This window comes from Somniosus microcephalus, chromosome 12, assembly GCF_052327205.1.
Source record: "Somniosus microcephalus isolate GS21.2 chromosome 12, FLI_Smic_1.0, whole genome shotgun sequence".
Lineage (NCBI taxonomy): Eukaryota > Metazoa > Chordata > Chondrichthyes > Squaliformes > Somniosidae > Somniosus > Somniosus microcephalus.
This window is the reverse complement of record NC_140998.1, coordinates 79,151,377-79,170,331: the sequence shown is the minus strand read 5'-3', so window position 1 is coordinate 79,170,331 and position 18,955 is coordinate 79,151,377. Positions and strand designations below refer to the sequence as shown.

At 45.6% G+C, this 18,955-nt stretch overlaps 1 protein-coding gene across 1 annotated transcript in view; it reads left to right on the top strand.

The window, feature by feature from the left end:
- Positions 1–18,955, top strand: part of ddhd1b (DDHD domain containing 1b) — a 112,038-nt gene that overhangs the window by 35,678 nt on the left and 57,405 nt on the right. The window contains exon 3 of the mRNA XM_086003202.1: positions 18,157–18,258. Coding sequence (XP_085859328.1) covers positions 18,157–18,258 — 102 coding nt within the window. The remainder of the gene's footprint in view (positions 1–18,156; positions 18,259–18,955) is intronic.

The window sequence follows — 18,955 nt, the reverse complement described above, 5'->3', positions numbered from 1 at the left end:
AGGGAAAACAAAATCACACCATTGGTTTACTAGCGTCTCACCATCAGCACCCCATTTAAAAAGGAATTTGATCACAAATACTTGTGATCTTTGAGTATTTTTACTCTGGTTCCATGCTGTCAGTCGCTCCTGTAAGTAGTCTGGTCGCCTGCTTCTTATAGAAGTTGACTTCCACTGTTCTATATCTACTGATGTGGTAACAGCACCCGGGAGTGTAACAGTGAAACTCCCTCATTCTGGACTGGGTCTTTGTGACTTATGCATGTGTATTCCTTCAATTTCTCCAAATCTGGACTGAGTTAACACTAGGTAAGATGATGTCCAGTTTAATTCGTATGATAAGGCATATTCTGTAGTAGGCAAAACATTCAACAGAAAATGCTGGAAATACTCAGCAGGTCAGGCAGCATCTGTGGAGGGAGAAACCGAGTTAATGTTTCAGGTCGATGAACTTTCAGTTCTGATGAAAGGGGGTTCTTCAATTTATCAGCTCTATAACTACATAGAAAAATCTGGGAAAAGGAGTCAGTCAATTAGTGTTCAATTCAATAAGTTTTAATTGAATTTCATTCAAACACAGAATTCTTATCAAAAAGGGCCCATTTCAAACTACAGTATCGACTTGTTCTATTCTGGAATCTCTTAAAAAATGATGCATCAACTTTTAAATTTCTTTTTGGCTTTTTTTTAAACTGGAACTTCCTTTCTTGGATTCTTTTTGTGAACTGAAATGTTATGAATCAACTCAACTGTGCATTGGAATGGATGTTCATGCCTTACTTGAATCCTAACTTGTCATCTCAAAGTCCCTTGTGGAATTTGGTGAAAATCAGAGAGTTTTAGATGTTGGGTTTTCCACTAACCTTCTGTCACAGATTTGGTGCCTTTTTAATTAGTGACCTCCGTAAGCTATTTTATTTTAAGCAAATTTTTCAAAGTGACTCCTTATTGGATTCTTAGTTTGCATTTAGAAAACTGGCAAGATGGGAACTATTTAAATTTGGCATAGACCAATAGCCCCACCCACCCACTAAGAAGCTGGATTTGAGGTTGCATCACAAATGCCAATGCTTGGATTCTGCGTTTTTAATAATTTAACACTTTTTAACTGAAGTTCTCGTCTTAATGTGAAAGATTTCAAAGTCAGGTACTGTTAATTTTTAATGGCTTTAACGTCTGTATAATTTGACCTTTTTTGGAAAGCAAACTCCTCCCTCAGTATTTGGCATTTTTAAAAAAATGTGCAAACAAAATGAAGAGCAAAGATGGTGTTCTGACTTTTGAGGATGGTCACATTTAATATGTCCCATCAGTGCATGTGGTGACTTCTCATTTCCACTAACTATCGCTTGACCCCATCTCACTGATATCATAATATACAGGAATGAAACAATGGTTGAATCAGGAATAAGGGTAACTCCCCATTCTCTTTCTCCCTCCCCCATTTTACACTAATATTACTATTTTTAGATACAATAATAATGCTGGTACCTGTCATTTCAGTAGTTGCCCGGGGTACAATAGGAGCATTTACCAGATGCAGCTGCCCTGCATTATTGTTTGCTGAGCTTAATACAATCCACTTCTTTACTCAATGCCTTTGTACCCAGCTCCTAACGATCCAACTCCCCTTCACTCTCCCTGACGTTAAGGCTGCCCACAAGTAAGTTAATATGTATGAAGCGGTAGTGTCCTTGGTTAAATTATCAGATACACATCAATCATCTTAATAGACCTAATATTCTCCAGTATCAAAGACTAGATGCAAGAACTCCCACCTTTGCGTAAGATCCCATAAGATTAGAGCAGAGCCCTAGGAACTAGTTGACTGTCTACCTGTTCAGCTGCAGAATGGTATGGAGAAGGAGAATGACAAGATAGAAAACATCTGGGGGTTGATTTTAACTCAGCCGTGAGGCGGGCTTTGAGGTGTGTGGGGGGTTAAAATTGCAAAAACTGGGGGTCGGGACCCCTCCCCGCCTGGTTCCCGACCCCGAGCCATTTTAACCCAGGCGTGTCTGATGGTCCCAAATCAGTCCCGCCTCCCAACAGGTGGGACTGGTCTTTAAGGCCCTTAATCAGCAATAATTGGCCTTTATAATCCCATTTTAACATGCCCTTGCATTTTTAACCCTTTTCCCACGTAAAACACGCCTGGTGGGGATCACGCCTGTGAAACCTGGCGAGATTTGATCAGTCATCATTTGCAGGTGGCAGGACTTTGTTGTTTCAGGCCTGGGGCAACTTTTACCAGGCTTAACCACACCTGTGGAAGGTTGGAGCCTCACACACATCTCCAGTGTGACCTCCTGGGAAACCCCGCTCGCCACCTTCACTCAGCGCTTCCTCAACGGAGGCATATACCAGAAGCATGGGAGCCATTTATTTCCTTCCCTTCTGGGCATTGGATGAGCTCAAACACCAGCCACGGCACCAGCAGAACCAGGAACAACAGCAACAGGAGCGCCAGGCTGCTGCTCATCCACCTGAAGCTGCACAGGCCAGAAGGGGCCAGCGCTTGGAAGTGGCTTGAGAGTACCTTGCTGCACATCAGGGGGCCATGGGGACCCATATCTGCACTGGCAGTACTACTCAGAAGGACTTCCATGAAGGTCTGGTTTCTCTCTTCAATAGATGCCCATTGCTCCTCAAGAGATGTCATTCTATTATGAACACTCACCATGTTTTCCATACCCTGGCGACTTATCTCCTCCATGGAGGTTGCCATCCTTTCCATGGTGATGCGTTCATGCGCCAATGACTCCACAAAGGCTCTGCTCATGTTCGCTATGGACTCCTCCATTCGCTCCACACTCACATCGACCCTGGAGACAAAACCTGCCAGAGACTCCTGCATCTGTTCCTGGAGTTCCAGCCCCGCTGATCTTATGGATGGACCCAGAGGCAGAGGGTCGACATGCAGCTGAGCCGAGCTGGCAGATTCCTGCGCCCTCCGACTAGCACTCTCCACTGCTGTCCCTGCCTCCACAATCTGCTGATGCTCACTTGTGAGCTGTGATACACCAGGTGACAACACTACTCTATGTCCTGAAGGTCCCACCGAGGTGTGAGTGTCTGCGCTGGTGTTGGGTGCGCTGAATTCTGCTGACGCTGCGCCCTCAGAGGTTGCAGATTCCTCTGAGGAGTCTGGAAGCTCAGGCTCTTCCTCCTGGCTAGTGGGGACGGGGGTTCTCGATGGTCCTGTGGGGGAGGGAGTAAAGGTAAGAGTCAGAGATGTGATGCCAAGGTTACATGCACATTGCATATTGCAGATGATCATAGGTCCACCTGTTATAGCTTCAGAATCATTATCAGCGACTTATGCAATGTCAATGAGAGAGATGGAAAACGATTCTGTCACCAGCTTGCTGTGATGCACCCGTCTGTCCGTCCCCCACTTGGGCCTCATCCTCCAGTCCTACGATCTCCAGGACCGCCTCCTCCCAGGGGGTGAGGTGGGCTACTGATGGTGGCCCTCCTCCTGTCCTCGCTCATTCTCTTTTATTGTGAGCTCTCTTTTCCTGCAATGAGGGAGACAAGTGGAGTTTGAGTGAGAATGAAGGAGTGTGTGTAGAGAATCCATAGCATAGGTGCTTAGAAGGAGACAAAGATGGAGTGAGGTGGCAAGACCAAGGGCCCTCCCTGTGTGTTGTCAGTTGTTTTCATAGCATCAGAGTGATGGGGAGTGTGAGGGCTGCATAGTTGAATAGTTAGGTGAATGTGAGCATAGAGAGAGAGGGAATGGGTAAGGGTGCATGGATGTCAGTGTCAAGTGGGATGTGGAGGAAGAGATTGCTAAAGCTGAGTGCTGGTGAGGAGAGGCAATGGAGATCAGATTGAGAGTGATGGGAACTTCATACTCACTTTTCCAGTGTGCTGAAAGTCATGAAATCTCTTCCTGTACTGTATCCAGGTTCTGCAGGTAGCCGATAAGGAGTTGACCTCCTCTGCCACTTGCAGCCACGCAGCCTTTGTCTGCTGGGGAGGCATCTTCCTCCCTGAAGAAGGGAAGAACACCTCCTTGTGAGCTCTTGCCCCCGCCACTAAAGCCTGCAGGGCAACGTCGTCAAAACGGGATGCAGACCTCGGTCTTTCTCTTGCCATTCTGCTTCCATCTCTTGCCATTCTGCTTCCAGCTCAGTGTATCAGCAAATGCCAAAAGGTTGGCAGCCTGCAGAAGAAGCAAGGCTTGTTGCAGACCCTAAATGCAGCAGCAATAATGACGTCATATTATGCGACTTTCTGACTGGAAATACTCATTTGCCAAGGGTTCCCACACATTGGAAATCAATTGGCCAATTGAGTTAAAATTGCATCAATCTCACACCCCCATTTAGATTCGTGAGGGAAACGCCAAATTCGGGGAACCCGACAATTCCCCACACCTGAGTTAAAATCGACCCCCTGGTGTTTTAGAGTTCTGATATTTCAAACAGCGTGATGATTAAGATTACTCAAATGGAAATGAGCTATCCAATTAGACTCATTCTCCTGCCCTTTCCCCATAGACGTGCAAATGTATCCCCTTCAAGTATTTATCCAATTGTCTTTTGAAAGTTACTATTCAATCTGCTTCCACCGCCCTTTCACACAGTGCATTCCTGATCGCAACAACTCGCGTAAAAAAATTCTCCTCATTTTGCTTCTGGTTCTTTTGCCAATTATCTTAAATTTGCCAGTTACTTTAATTGACGACCTGTATCCATTAGCAACTATCTTGAGTCTGCTGAAACATTTCTCACTTTGGACTCTCACAAACAATGGAGAGAGAAAAGATATTCAGGATTCTAACCAAAGTCAGAGTTGAAAGAACAGTGTCTGAACCCACTGCACCACCTGGTCACAGAAATAACTAACTTCGAAATAGGAAAATGAGCCATGCTTCTAAAGGAGAAGTTTTTTTTGAGTAATGACTGTAATAAATCTGTTCTGAATTTATAGTAAACTCTGCTGCCCGTGTCCTAACTCGCACCAAGTCCCGTTCACCCATCACCCCTGTGTTTGCTGATTCACACTGGTTCCCAGTCTGGCAACACCTTGATTTTAAAATTCTCTTCCTTTGTTTTCAAATCACTCCATAGCCTTGCTCCTTTCAATCTCTGCAACCTCCTCCAGCCCCGCAAGCCTCCGAGATCTCTGCGCTCCTCCAACTCTGGCCTGCCACATATCCCCGACTTCAATCGCTCCACCATTGGCGGCTGTGCCATCAGCTGCCAAGGCTCCAAGCTCTGGAATTCCCTCTCCACCTCTTCCTCCAAGGGCAGCACGGTGGCATAGTGGTTAGCACTGTTGCCTCACAGCGCCAGGGACCCGGGTTCGAATCCGGCCTCGGGTGACTGTCTGTGTGGAGTTTGCACATTCTCCCCGTGTTTACGTGGGTTTCCTCCGGGTGCTCCGGTTTCCTCCCACAATCCAAAGATGTGCGGGTTAGGTTGATTGGCTATGATAAAATTGATCCTTAGTGTTAGGGGGATTAAATATGTGGGGTTACGGGGATAGGGTGTGATATGTGTTGGTGTAGGGGTTACGGGGATCGGGTGGGATATGTGTCGGTGCAGGCTCGATGGGCCGAAATGGCCTCTATCTGCACTGTGGGGTTTCTGTGATTCTTTGAACCCTAAGATGCTCCTCAAAAACTACCTCTTTGACCAAACTTTTGGTCACCTGTCCCAACATCTCCTTATGTGGCTTGGTGTCAAATTTAGCTCGGTAATCGCTCCTGTGAAGCACCTTGGGATGTTTTACCAAGCCAAAAGTGCTATGTAAATGCGTTGTTCTGCTTTTGAGTTCCTGAGCTGTGTATCCTGGGAGTATCTCTGGGAGTGCTAGGTAGCACTATTGCCATGCAATATTAATTTGTTTTACATATACAGCATGATATGGATTAAATAGTAGCAGGTCCATATAATTGAAGAAATATGCTTACATACAAGATGGATACAGCATGAATCCAATCACCTTTTTAAAAATTGCCAATAGATATGCAGGATAGTTGGTGAAATTGTGCTTTATATAAATGCTTCATTCATTTTTGTCTAGCTGTTTGCATGCAAAGATTGCCTGCCTGTACCATCGACTATCTTTTAAAGATGGGAGGGAGATTTTTCTGTAATTGGAAACTGCAGATATGTCCAGGATTATGGGTAAAAGTATTTTTATTGCAGAAGACTAGGGTTGTCACCATTTATTTAACTTCTATCCATCTGAATAAAAAGGAATTCCAAATGATCAGCACAGCAATAGCCTTAACTTAGCTTATTATAGGGTTGCTTGTATATATATATTTTTAATAGCTTGGTTTTCCAGGCCCTGCTGCTACTGTGTAATTTTTGAAAACCAACTTGTTGCAGTTTTTATCATTGGTGGCAAGGGAGGATACCCTTGCTGTTTCTTTTAACGGTATTCTGGATAATTCTCCATAATGTTATACCACGTCATCTGTTAAATTTGTTTTACACATTTGCACAGAATTTTGGCTTTTAAACAAAAATCCATATTTTATGAAGCAAAATGTTAATTGGGTTACGATTTTTACAGTTGAAAACATGTTGATTGTTTAACCTTTTATTTATATATAAGTGAGTAGATTTAGCTTTGACCAAATCTACTGATATATAACTCAGGTCTAAAAGCACTTTTTTTTTTAAAGAGAATAGTTACCTCAGAGAATTGAAGACCCTATGTGCAAAAAAGCAGTTTTGTTTTAAGAATTTAAAAATTCTATTATTTCTTGCCAAGTACACTATCCAATGTGGACATGAACCACACAGACAGAAAAAGCCCAGGTTCAATCCCACTGTGTGCTGCATTACTTGATCTCCGCTGATGTGGTAGGGATACTTCAATTAGCCTCAGTGTTCCTGGGTTTAGAAAGGGTTCAGCTGTAATTCTCGTATAGCCTGTCTAGATTCACATAAAGACTGGCCACTTGGTTGAGGTATTGGAGGGTAGGAAACATCAGTGGAATTATACTTCAGCATGAATTGGCACTTTCAAGAGCTAGGGAAGAAAATTTGGAAGGATGTAGTGGATGGGGTAAGAAAAAGAAATACCAAGTGAGGAATCTTGAGCACAAAATGCGCCACAACTCTTAATCGCAGGGCGTTGGTATACAAACATTCAGTGCCACATGATTAATGGGGCAATGGGGGGGGGGAGGAGCTAAACACGATTAAAATCACTAAGGAGATGGTACTCGGTAAAATAATGGGACTTAAGGCGGATAAATCCCCCGGACCTGATGGCCTACATCCTAGGGTCTTGAGAGAAGTAGCAGTAGGGATTGTGGATGCATTGGTGATTATTTTCCAAAACTCCCTGGACTCAGGAAAGGTCCTGGCAGATTGGAAAACTGCTAATGTAACACCCTTATTTAAGAAGGGAAGTAGACAAAAAGCTGGAAACTATAGACCAGTTAGCCTAACATCTGTGGTTGGCAAAATGTTGGAGTCCATTATTAAGGAAACAGTAACACAACATTTGGATAAACATAATTTAATAGGACAGAGTCAGCATGGTTTTATGAACGGGAAGTCATGTTTGACAAATTTGCTCGAATTCTTTGAGGACGTAACATACAGGGTGGATAAAGGGGAACCAGTGGGTGTAGTGTATTTGGACTTCCAAAAGGCATTTGACAAGGTTCCACACAAAAGATTACTGATCAAGATAAAAAATCACGGGATTGGGGGTAATATACTGGCATGGGTGGAAGATTGGCTATCTAACAGAAAACAAAGAGTTGGGATAAATGGTTCGTTCTCGGGCTGGCAATCAGTAACTAGTGGTGCTCCGCAGGGGTCAGTGCTGGGACCCCAACTCTTTACAATCTATATTAACGATTTGGAGGAAGGGACCGAGTGCAACATATCCAAGTTTGCCGACGATACAAAGATGGGAGGGAAAGCAGTGAGTGAGGAGGACATAAAAAACCTGCAAAAGGACATAGACAGGCTAAGTGAGTGGGCAGAGATTTGGCAGATGGAATATAATATTGGAAAGTGTGAGGTTATGCACTTTGGCAGAAAAAATCAAAGAGCAAGTTATTATCTAAATGGAGAGAAACTGCAAAGTGCTACAGTACAAAGGGATCTGGGGGTCCTGGTGCATGAAACACAAAAAGTTAGTATGCAGGTGCAGCAGGTGATCAGGAAGGCCAATGGAATCTTGGCTTTTATTGCAAGGGGGATGGAGTATAAAAACAGGGAAGTCTTGCTGCAGTTATACAGGGTATTGGTGAGGCCACACCTGGAATACTGCGTGCAGTTTTGGTTTCCATATTTAAGAAAAGATATACTTGCTCTCGAGGCGGTTCAGAGAAGGTTTACTCGGTTGATTCCGGAGATGAGGGGGTTGACGTATGAGGAAAGGTTGAGTAGGTTGGGCCTCTACTCATTGGAGTTCAGAAGAATGAGAGGCGATCTTATCGAAACATATAAGATTGCGACGGGGCTTGATCGGGTGGATGCGGTGAGGATGTTTCCACTGAAGGTTGAGACTAGAACTAGGGGGAATAATCTTAGAATAAGGGGCTGCCCTTTCAAAACTGAGATGAGGAGAAACTTCTTCACTCAGAGGGTAGTAAATCTATGGAATTTGCTACCCCAGAGAGCTGTGGAAGCTGCAACATTAAATAAATTTAAAACGGAGATAGACAGTTTCCTAGCAGATAAGGGAATTAGGGGTTACGGGGAGAGGGCAGGGAAGTGGACGTGAGTCTAGATTCGGATCAGCCATGATCCTATTGAATGGCGGAGCAGGCCCGAGGGGCCGTATGGCCTACTCCTGCTCCTACTTCTTATGTTCTTATTAATGTTTCTATTCATCTTAATCATGCAACAGGTCATAACTGGTTCTGCTGAATACATTGTTAACTATCACACTGTACCCAAGCTATTTTTAGTTTACATTTCTAAATTCCATCAGGCTAACTCACTGACCCACAAGCCCAATATCAAACACAAATATCTTGCTCACTTTAGTCGGCAGCTACTAACGGCTGAATAAAGCCTAGGCTATTTGGCTGTGATTCCTTGATGACAGCTGATGAGCATAATAAACATTCCAATTATATCACAGACACATGTGATGTATCTAGATATTTGATTTAGCCCTTTGAATAAAAGAGAATATATGTTATAACTGTTCCACATTTTGTTACTCCAAATGTATTGCATTTTGTTACTCAAATCTTTCGGATGAGCTGTTAAACCGAGGCTGGTTGGCAGACAAAAAGCAAAGAGTTGGAATAAACGGGTCTTTCTCCGAGTGGCAGGCAGTGACTAGTGGGGTACCGCAGGGATCGGTCCTAGGACCCCAGCTATTCACAATATATATAAATGATCTAGACGAGGGAACTAGATGTAATATCTCCAAGTTTGCAGACGACACAAAGCTGGGTGGGCGTGTTTGCTGTGAGGAGGATACCGAGAAACTCCAGTATGATTTGGACAGGTTGGGTGATTGGGCAGAAGCATGGCAGATGCAATATAACATGGATAAATGCGAGGTTATCCACTTTGGTGTCAAAAACAGGAAGGCAGATTATTATCAGAATGGCAATAGATTGGGAGAAGGGGAAGTGCAACGAGACCTGGGTGTCCTTGTGCACCAGTCGCTGAAGGTAAGCATGCAAGTGCAGCAGGCGGTTAAGAAGGCAAATGGTATGTTGGCCTTCGTAGTGAGAGTGTTTGAGTACAGGAACAAGGATGTCTTGCTGCAGTTGTACAGGGCCTTGGTGAGACCACATCTTGAGTATTGTGTGCAGTTTTGGTCGCCTTATCTAAGGAAAGATGTTCTTGCCATGGAGGGAGTGCAGCGAAGATTCACCAGGCTGATACCTGGGATGGCAGGAATGACGTATGAGGAGAGATTGGGTCGACTGGGCTTATACTCACTGGAGTTTAGAAGAATGAGAGGGGATCTCATTGAAACTTATAAAATTCTAACAGGACTAGACAGACTAGATGCAGGAAGGATGTTCCTGATGGCCGGGGAGTCCAGAACCAGGGATCACAGTCTAAGGATAAGGGGTAAACCATTTAGGACAGAGATGAGGAATTTTTTCACCCAGAGAGTGGTGAACCTGTGGCATCCTCTACCACAGAAGGCAGTAGAGGCCAATTCATTAAATATATTCAAGAAGGAGTTAGATATATTTCTTAAGGCTAAAGGGATCAAGGGATATGGAGAGAAGGCAGGGACAGGGTACTGAATTTGGATGATCAGCCATGATCGCATTGAATGGCGCAGCAGGCTCGAGGGGCCGAATGGCCTACTCCTGCTCCTATCTTCTATGTTTCTATGCCCCGTCTGCCCCCTCAGGTGGACGTAAAAGACCCCATGACACTATTTTGAAGAAGAGCAGGGGAGTTATCCCTGGTGCCCTGGCCAATACTTATTACTCAATCAACATCATTAAAACCAATTACAGGTAACTTTTTTATCCGGCACCGACAAGACCGGCGTGGTGCCGGTTTATCAAGAAGTCCGGATTACAGAGAGGTATAGTGAAAGGTACGAGAGTCCCGTACACGGCCACAGATCCAGGCGTCCCTGTTGCATGGCAACAGGTGCAGGAACCCCGGCCACAGATCCAGGCGTCCCTGTTGCATAGCAACAGGTGCAGGAACCCCGGTTACACGGCCACAGATCCAGGAACGGCCACTAGTATGAAGTAAAACTTACCTGAACCTAGTCCTGAATTTTGCCGGTTAACAGAGATTTCCGGTTATTAGGTGCCGGTAAATCGAGAGTTTCCTGTATCTGGTCATTATCGCATTGCTGTTTGTGGGAGCTTGCTGTGTGCAAATTGGCTGCTGCTTTTCCTACATTACAACAGTGATTACACTTCAAAAAGTACTTCATTGACTGTAAAATGCTTTGGGACGTCCAATGGGCGTGAAAGGCACTATATATATGCAAGTCTTTCTTTCAAAATGCATCAATCATTAACTTCAATAATTATTGAAAAGTGTGTGTTGCACCAAACTTCGTTGTGCTTTAAATCTAAGTCTAAAGGTTCTTGGAGTTAAATCCATGATCCTGTGGCCTAGAAATTGGATAAGGCCCGGAAATGAGCTTACCCCTTTACCCCATGCCCGTTCCTTCCGATGCAGGCAGCACACCTCAGCAGGTTTATGCGAGGCTAGCACCAATTAAAGCTAGCCTGCACTTCTTAATGGGGAGGTGCATTCTGGCTGCAGAAGGTATTGGAAGTCGTTGTAGAGGACTGTGACCTACAGGAAGAGCGAAGACGGCACAACTTGGCAGAAAGAGGGCTCCCAGATTTTCAGATGCAGCACTCGAGGCCCTGGTGTAGGAGGTGGGCAGGAGGAGAGGTGACCTGTATCCACAGGGGGCCAGGAGCCTCTCCAGACATGTGCTGTGAAGTGAATGGGAGCAGATAGCCATCACTGTCAATGCAAGCAGTGTAATCCCAAGGATCTGGTTGCAGTGCAGGAAGAAGCTTAATGACCTCACAGGAGTGGTCGAGGTCAATGAATTCACCTTCAAATGCCATATTCCACCATCTGCACCACTAGCCTCACACACTGCTCAATGCACCACACCCCCAGCACTCACCAAAAATCTCTATCAAACACGACCCAGACCTCGCATTCATAGCTTCACCTCACCTTCACACACTTGCCACTTCTGCAAGCCTCACACCCACATCTCACACCTTGCACACAATGCCAGCTATTCAACCATGACAGGCATATTACCCAAAAACATTGCACCACATTCACTGACACACTCCCTTTTCTCTTGCAGGACAAGGTGGCTCACAACCAGCAGCAGCAGGACCTAACCGGCGGGGGACAGGCGTGCCTGCATGAACTGACCCCCAAGGAGGAGATAATTGGAGCGGCCATCACTGAGCCTGTGGCCAGCGGCGGGGCTGAAACAATACAAGATGACAGTATCCTCCTACCTAATCCTCCTTCTCACTTCCCCCTCATCCCACAATCTCTTCTGATTGGCAAGCTGCAGATGGTGTAAGCATGCACCTCCCTGCTTTCCCTGCTCCCCTCACCACAACCCTACCCTTGTGTCTTTCTCATTTCACATAGCCAAGAACTGCAAGCAGGAAGTGCAAGAGGAAGAAGGAAGTGATGCAGAAGACACGCAGTCACCTGATTTCACACTCTCAGCCACCAGCTCTGACACTCCGCATAGGATAGGTTAGACGTGGGATTTGCACGTGGTGAGACACCAGGCACGAGTGGCCTGCAGCCAGGGTAGGGGGAAAGGGTAGCGCAGGTGCCAGCTCCCTGGAGGGTGAGGTCGCACACGAGTTCTGCTGCATAGGACTCGGATGAGGACTTCAATGAGATGGCCTACAGAAGAAGGCTAATGGCTATGCATAATTAAATGCTTGGTGCATTGGCAGGCCTACCAGAAAGCCTGAGTGCAATGTTAAAAAGCATGGAGGAGTCCTCTGCATTAGCGCACTTGTGATCCCAACCATGATGCAGCGTCTGATGGCCGATGTCTCACGTTCCATTGTAGCACAAGCAGAAGTCACCCAATGTCTGAGTGCTGCAGTGGAAGCTCAGACTGAGGTCATGCAAGCTCAACTTGCTGCCACGCAAGCGTAGACTGCTGCCATCATGGCTGTGGTTATCAGTGTTGAAAGGGGCTTGCAGGGTGTCACAGTAGTCCAGCAATTTGTCCTCCAATTACTAGGATTGCAAAGTTGTGCAGCAGACCACGCCGAATCTTGAGATGCACTCTGGTGAGAACTGCAGGACTCCTCCAGAGTAGTCCAGGCAGCGGAAGCATGTTTAAGCACCCCAATGGTCTACTCGCTGAAATACCGTGTGGCACCATGTCTTTCAATATGTGCATGCTGCCCATGTGTGGTTGGGTTGCACACCCGAGTCATGAACCAGATGGTCAGCAGATAGCCCTTGGCGTCTAGTAGCCACCCTATGGTTTGTCTGAAAAGTGGATGGCATAGTGGACTGCTGCAGAATGAAGGCATCATGGCCGCTGCCAGGATACCAAGCATAGACTTGCGTGATGTGCTGAGTATGGTCGCAGCTGGACATTGAGGAAGTGGAATCCCTTCCAGTTGTCACATCTCAGAGTTCACATGTGGTGCCCGCAAAGCAATGTGTGTGCAATCAATGGCACCCTGCACCATGGGGAAGCCTGCTATCCTGGCGAAGCCGAGTGCTCACTCCGCCTGTTTCTCTCTGGCAAGAGGGAATGAAATGTATTCACCTCTTTGCATACAGAGCCTCAGTGACCTCCATTATGCAACGGTGGACGGCGAACTGTGAGATGTTGAAAATGTCGCCTGCTCCAGCCTGGAAGGAGCCCGATGCATAAAAATTCATGGCCACGCTCACCTTCACAGCCACTGGCAATGCCATCCTCGCCCTACTCTGAGGCGGCAGGTCTGCCTGCAACAGGTGGCAGATTTCAGAGAGCAGCTCCTTAGTGAAGCAGAGACGTTGCATGCACTGTTCCTCGCTGAGGATGAGCTTAGGAGAATTGGAATCCAAATTGTCATCACTTGGAATTCAAGTGTGTTAATTGCTGCTAAAAAAGAGTTGGATTCAAGTGATTTTTTAATTACTGGTTTCTTTTGTGATAACCAATGTACCATGCTAGCTTCCGCACATTGCATTCAGTAGGTCCTCTTTTTCTAAAATTCTCAACGCCCTGAGGCCATTGAAATAGCTTGAACAAGAAAATGGTACTGCAATGGAAGGTTAATCCAGGTGGTATACAGAACATAAACATGACGTCAAAAAAACCTATTGGGCAAACCAAAAGAGGAACTAACTCCAACACCGCTTTTTGTTTTTCCATAGCAGAAGAAAAGCAGTCTACTATTAGAATTCCCATCCTGTTGGTAGCTCATTTTTAAATAATGAAGTAGCCGACCCTACAAAAACATTGATAATTCCACAAATGCCAAGACTTTACCAAGGTTACTTCAGTATTAGCCTCCCTCAAAGCTGTTTAATTAGGGAAGAGTGGACACAAAGTGCTTGGAACCCTTAAATTATTGCAAATATGGGATAATACATTGCAACCAATTGGATATGGAAGGTATCCATGGGATGAAGAAGATCTGCACAACTACCTACAACTGTAATGGTCACAGGTTATGCAGTCTAGTTTCTTCAAGCTATTCATAAGATAGATGAGAATAGTCATAATGACTCAACATGGTTCATTCATCCAGCAAGAACCTAGTTCCCCAGTACAACATCCAACTGTTAGTGATTCCAGGATTTTTGCTTCCCCTCCTCTGCCTGATATTCATTCCACATGTTCACTCTTTGTCTGAAGAGGGCAGCACGGTGGCATAGTGGTTAGCACTGTTGCCTCACAGCGCCAGGGACCCGGGTTCGAATCTGGCCTCGGGTGACTGTCTGTGTGGAGTTTGCACATTCTCCCCGTGTTTGCGTGGGTTTCCTCCGGGTGCTCCGGTTTCCTCCCACAGTCCAAAGATGTGCGGGTTAGGTTGATTGGCTATGATAAATTGACCCTTAGTGTTAGGGGGATTAAATACGCGGGGATAGAGTGGGATATGTGTTGGTGTAGGGGTTACGGGGATCGGGTGGGATATGTGTCGGTGTAGGCTCGATGGGCCGAAATGGCCTCTATCTGCACTGTGGGGTTTCTTGTGATCTTGTGATTTCTTGTGAAGTGGAACTTCCTGACATTAGTTCCAAACAAGCTTTTTGCTAGTTTGCACTTGTCCACCTAGTCTTACTATCATGATTTAATTTGAAGTTGTGTTGCAGATTAACCTTTTTCCATGCTGTTTACTATCTTCTACACCTCTATCACCACAGTAATCTCCTCAAGGCTGCTCCACAGGATTTCTTTTTTAAACAAGTAATACATATCAGGTTGCAGATACTACCTTCAATAATTCATGTATCGAGACGAGTACTTTGTACATACACATTGGCCCCGATTTTCGGCTTGTGTGGGGAATGGTCGGATTTCCCCGAATGTGGGGTTTCTGACACACAAAAAGTGTCAGCCAGCCCCACGCAATTTTCCCTCAATTGGCCAATTAATTCCCAGCATGTGGGAAGCCTTGCTAATTGTCTAAATCAAGTCAGAAATCCCCACAGTATGATGTCATCATTCGTGGTGCTTTCAAGGTCCATGGCAAGCACTGCATCCTCTGAAGGCTTCCAAATGAACCATACAGGATGGCAGAGGAGCCTGCAGCAGCTGTGGCCAGTGCCAGACCCCGAGCTGCCTTCAAATTCGACGAGGCTTCACTGCAGGCATTATTGGATGGGGTTAGGGCCCACAAGGAGGTCCTCTTCCCTAGGTCAAGGAGGAAGAGGCCTCCCACTGAGACCAATGCTGCATGGATGCAGGTGTCAGCAGATGCCAACTTGCTGGGAGTCACCAGAGGAACCTTGGCATTACATCTCTAACTCCTTCCTTTACTCCCCCACAGTACCATCCAGAGCCCCCGTCCTCACTGTGGAGGAGGAAGAGGCTGTGCAGCCAGACTCCTCAGAGGAAGCTCCAACCTCCTGAGGTCACAGCGTCAGCAGAAGTAAGCGCACCCAGCACCAGCGCAAACACAAACACCTCGGGGGGACCTTCGGGACATAGAGTAGTGTTGTCACCTGGTGTTTCACAGCTCACAAGTGAGCCTCAGCAGATTCTGGAGACAGGGACAGCAGTGGAGAGTCCTCGTCGGAGGGCGCAGGGCTCTGCCAGCTCAGCTCAGCTGCGCTGCATCTCGACCCTCTGCCTCTGGGTCCATCCGCAAGAGAAGAGGTGATGGATCTCCATGCACAGATGCAGGAGTCTCTGGCAGGTTTTGTCTCCAGGGTCGCTGCGAGTGGAGCGAATGGAGGAGTCCATAGCGACCATGAGCAGAGCCTTTGTGGAGTAATTGGTGCATGAACGCAGCACCATGGAAAGGTTGGCAACCTCCATGGAGGAGATAACTCGCCAGCATACGGAAAACATGGTGAGTGCTCATAAGAAAATGACATCTCTTAAGGAGCGTTGGCCATCGGTTGAACAGAGAAACCAGATCTTCATGGAAGTCCTTCTGAGTAGGACTGCCAGTGCAGAAACGGGTCCCACTGGCCCCCTAAAGCGCAGCAAGGTGCTCTCAAGCCACTTCCAAGCGCTGGCCCCTTCTGGCTTGTGCAGCTTCAGGTGAGTGAGCAGCAGCCTGGTGCTCCTGGTAATTATCCTGCTGTTCCTGGTTCTGCTGCTGCCACCTCTGCTGTTGGAGATCCTCTAATGCCAGGAAGGGAAGGTGCCAAAGGCCTCCCATGCTTCTAGCAGATGCCTCGGTTGAGGAGGTCTTGAGTTAGGGTGGTGAGAGGGGCTTCCCAGGAGCTCACACTGAAGAAGTGTGTGAGGCTCCAACTTTCTGCAGCTGCTCCTAAGTCTTCAAATAGTTCCCCCAAGCCTTGATCAACAAGGTCCTGCAGCCTGCAAATGCTGCCTCTTTAAATCTCTTCAGCCCTCAGCGACCTGCTGCTGCAAGCAAGCAAGCCAGCTGTTTTCACGCCAGCTCTCATCGGCGGGGTTCCCCACAGGCGGGTTTCAGGTGGGGAAAGCCCCAAAGTTGCAACGGCACGGGAAAATCGTCCTTAACAAGGTGGTCATTGGTGATTAGTGCTCCGACGAGCAGTCCCGCCAGCGGCGGGCGGGACTGAAGCGGGGCGCATGGAAACGGCGGTCCGAAAGTCGGACGAGGCGGGGAATCAGGCGGGGGGGGGGTCCCGACCCGCTTTTTCCGCGATTTTCGGACCACGGCCGCATGAAAAGCCGCCCGACGGCGGCCAGAAAATCGGGGCCATTGGTTCCATCTAGTTTTTTCTTTGATTTGGTCTCTCAAACTTGTGTTCCCTTTCTGAACTTCTGCACATGGAATTCTTTACTGGTGCCCAAGAGGATAATTACTAAGTTGCAGTATCTTGTAGATAGGTTTTTTTCCTTCTGCTTTGGGTGAAAAATGTTTTGTAGCCTGGGAAAACACAAAGCTGTATTATGCACTAATGGAATGATATCTTAAAGGGACAGAGTTCCTGTGACTTTTCTCCAATGTTTTCATTTGAAGAATAAAACATCTTAGCGAGGTAAGTAATCTTCAACACCTACAAAATGTTCAGATGCGTCGCCTACTACATGGACTTAATATGCTACTCAAAGGAATTTTGTTCCTTTTTTGAAGTCGCTGCCTATCTTCTGATTGCACTGGAATCTTACAGTAATGACCTGAATCTAGAGAAGAGATAAGCTCTAAAATTGAATTGTCTTTTTCAGGTAAGTTGGGGGTGAGGGAGAGAAAAGCGTCTCCCTTAACACTTATAGGTATGTTTTTTTCCAAACCATTTTCACTGACCGTTCTCAATTCAGTGACCATGTCAGATGTAGTTGTATTCAAAACCTTGCAGAATTATTATTTTTTTCATTGAGCCTGACAAAATGAAGGGACGAGGTAGTAAGAAGAGGAGAAAAACCTCATGCAATGCCGACAGCCAGTAGCTAGAGCCCGGTTCTTTAAAAAAAATTTGCAAATTCTTATCTCTAATATGAGAGATAGTGTATTTGGTATATTGAAATATATGTGTATATAATTTCATATTTCTGGTTTTGCAGTAAACAAGACAGTTGTAAGTTGATGCAATGCCTTTCTTTAAGCAAAAACTGTTGACAGAAGTTGAAATGGAGATGACTAAAGATGTACTATTACATTTGGGCCATTGGTGTGCTGATCATAAAGTATCTGACTGCAGTCTATTGTACAAAGCAGAGACTAATGGAACTCCAACTTTTAACAATTGTACAACTTCTCAAGAAACCAGTGTCTGGACAGTTGCTGGTGACCTGGAAATTGCACAATTAAAATCTTAACGTGACAACCCTAGTATGGGCATAAAGATTCAGATATCATAGGTCATGAAGCAAATGTCAAATTGTGAATAAGATCTAATTTGTGTTTAATTTTCAAAAAGCTTTTTAGAAATAATTCAGGGTTACAGTGTAAGTGCAGCAATATGGTATGACGAGTATTAATTATGTAGAAACCTTTTAGTTGGAAAGCCTAGAATGTATTTTGATTTCAAGACCTATGCATTCTGAATATCAGTAGAATGATCACAAAATCCATGAAGCTCACTTTTTTTACTTTGTTAGTTTTCTACCAACTCCCTCCCTTCTACCTTCCCTTTCTGTTCAAATGGAGAGGATATAAGGAAAGTACAGACACTGCATGTAACAAAAGAAAGCGTTGCCAAGGTATAGTATAGATTACTCTGTACAGCTTTGCTATTGGTTAGAAGAGCTTTTCAAGTAGTATTTACACTCCTCCTTTCCTCCTGAACCTGCAATGGTACCCAGAGTAGGACTGTTCTTGAATTTGAAATTATCCCCTCCTACCCCACATCAGTCCCGTGCCCATAGAAAACCTGGTCTATAAATTCATTATTATGTGCTTCAGTTGCAACCTTTTAGGAAATTGTGGCTGGCAAATAGATTATTACATGCTGTTTGGCTTTTAGTGCATGTTTCCACCAGTAATCTTGTAGGAAGGGTAAATAGTATTGTAGAAGTAGGAAATGCAAATTAAATTCCTTAAGAATTAGCATGAACATTTTACAAACTGAGAGCTGCACATCATGAACTGCTCAACAAGAAATGTTTATAACAACAGAAAATGCTGGAAAAACTCAGCAGGCCAGGCAACATCCGTGGAGAGAGAAATAGAGTCAACGTTTTGGGTCGAAACCCTTCTACAGAACCCTTCAAGAAATGTTTATAAGTGCTTGGTCACTTCACATTGCTGGTCCTTTTGGGATGGAAGTCATTTATGGATGGCATTGTGAAATGACTGAACAGCTAGAGAGTTTGCTACCATGAAGGCTTTGACAGAGTTGGACAATTAGCTCTATTGTGTACTAAAACACACTTTCCGTTGCATGAGTTGCCTTCAGTA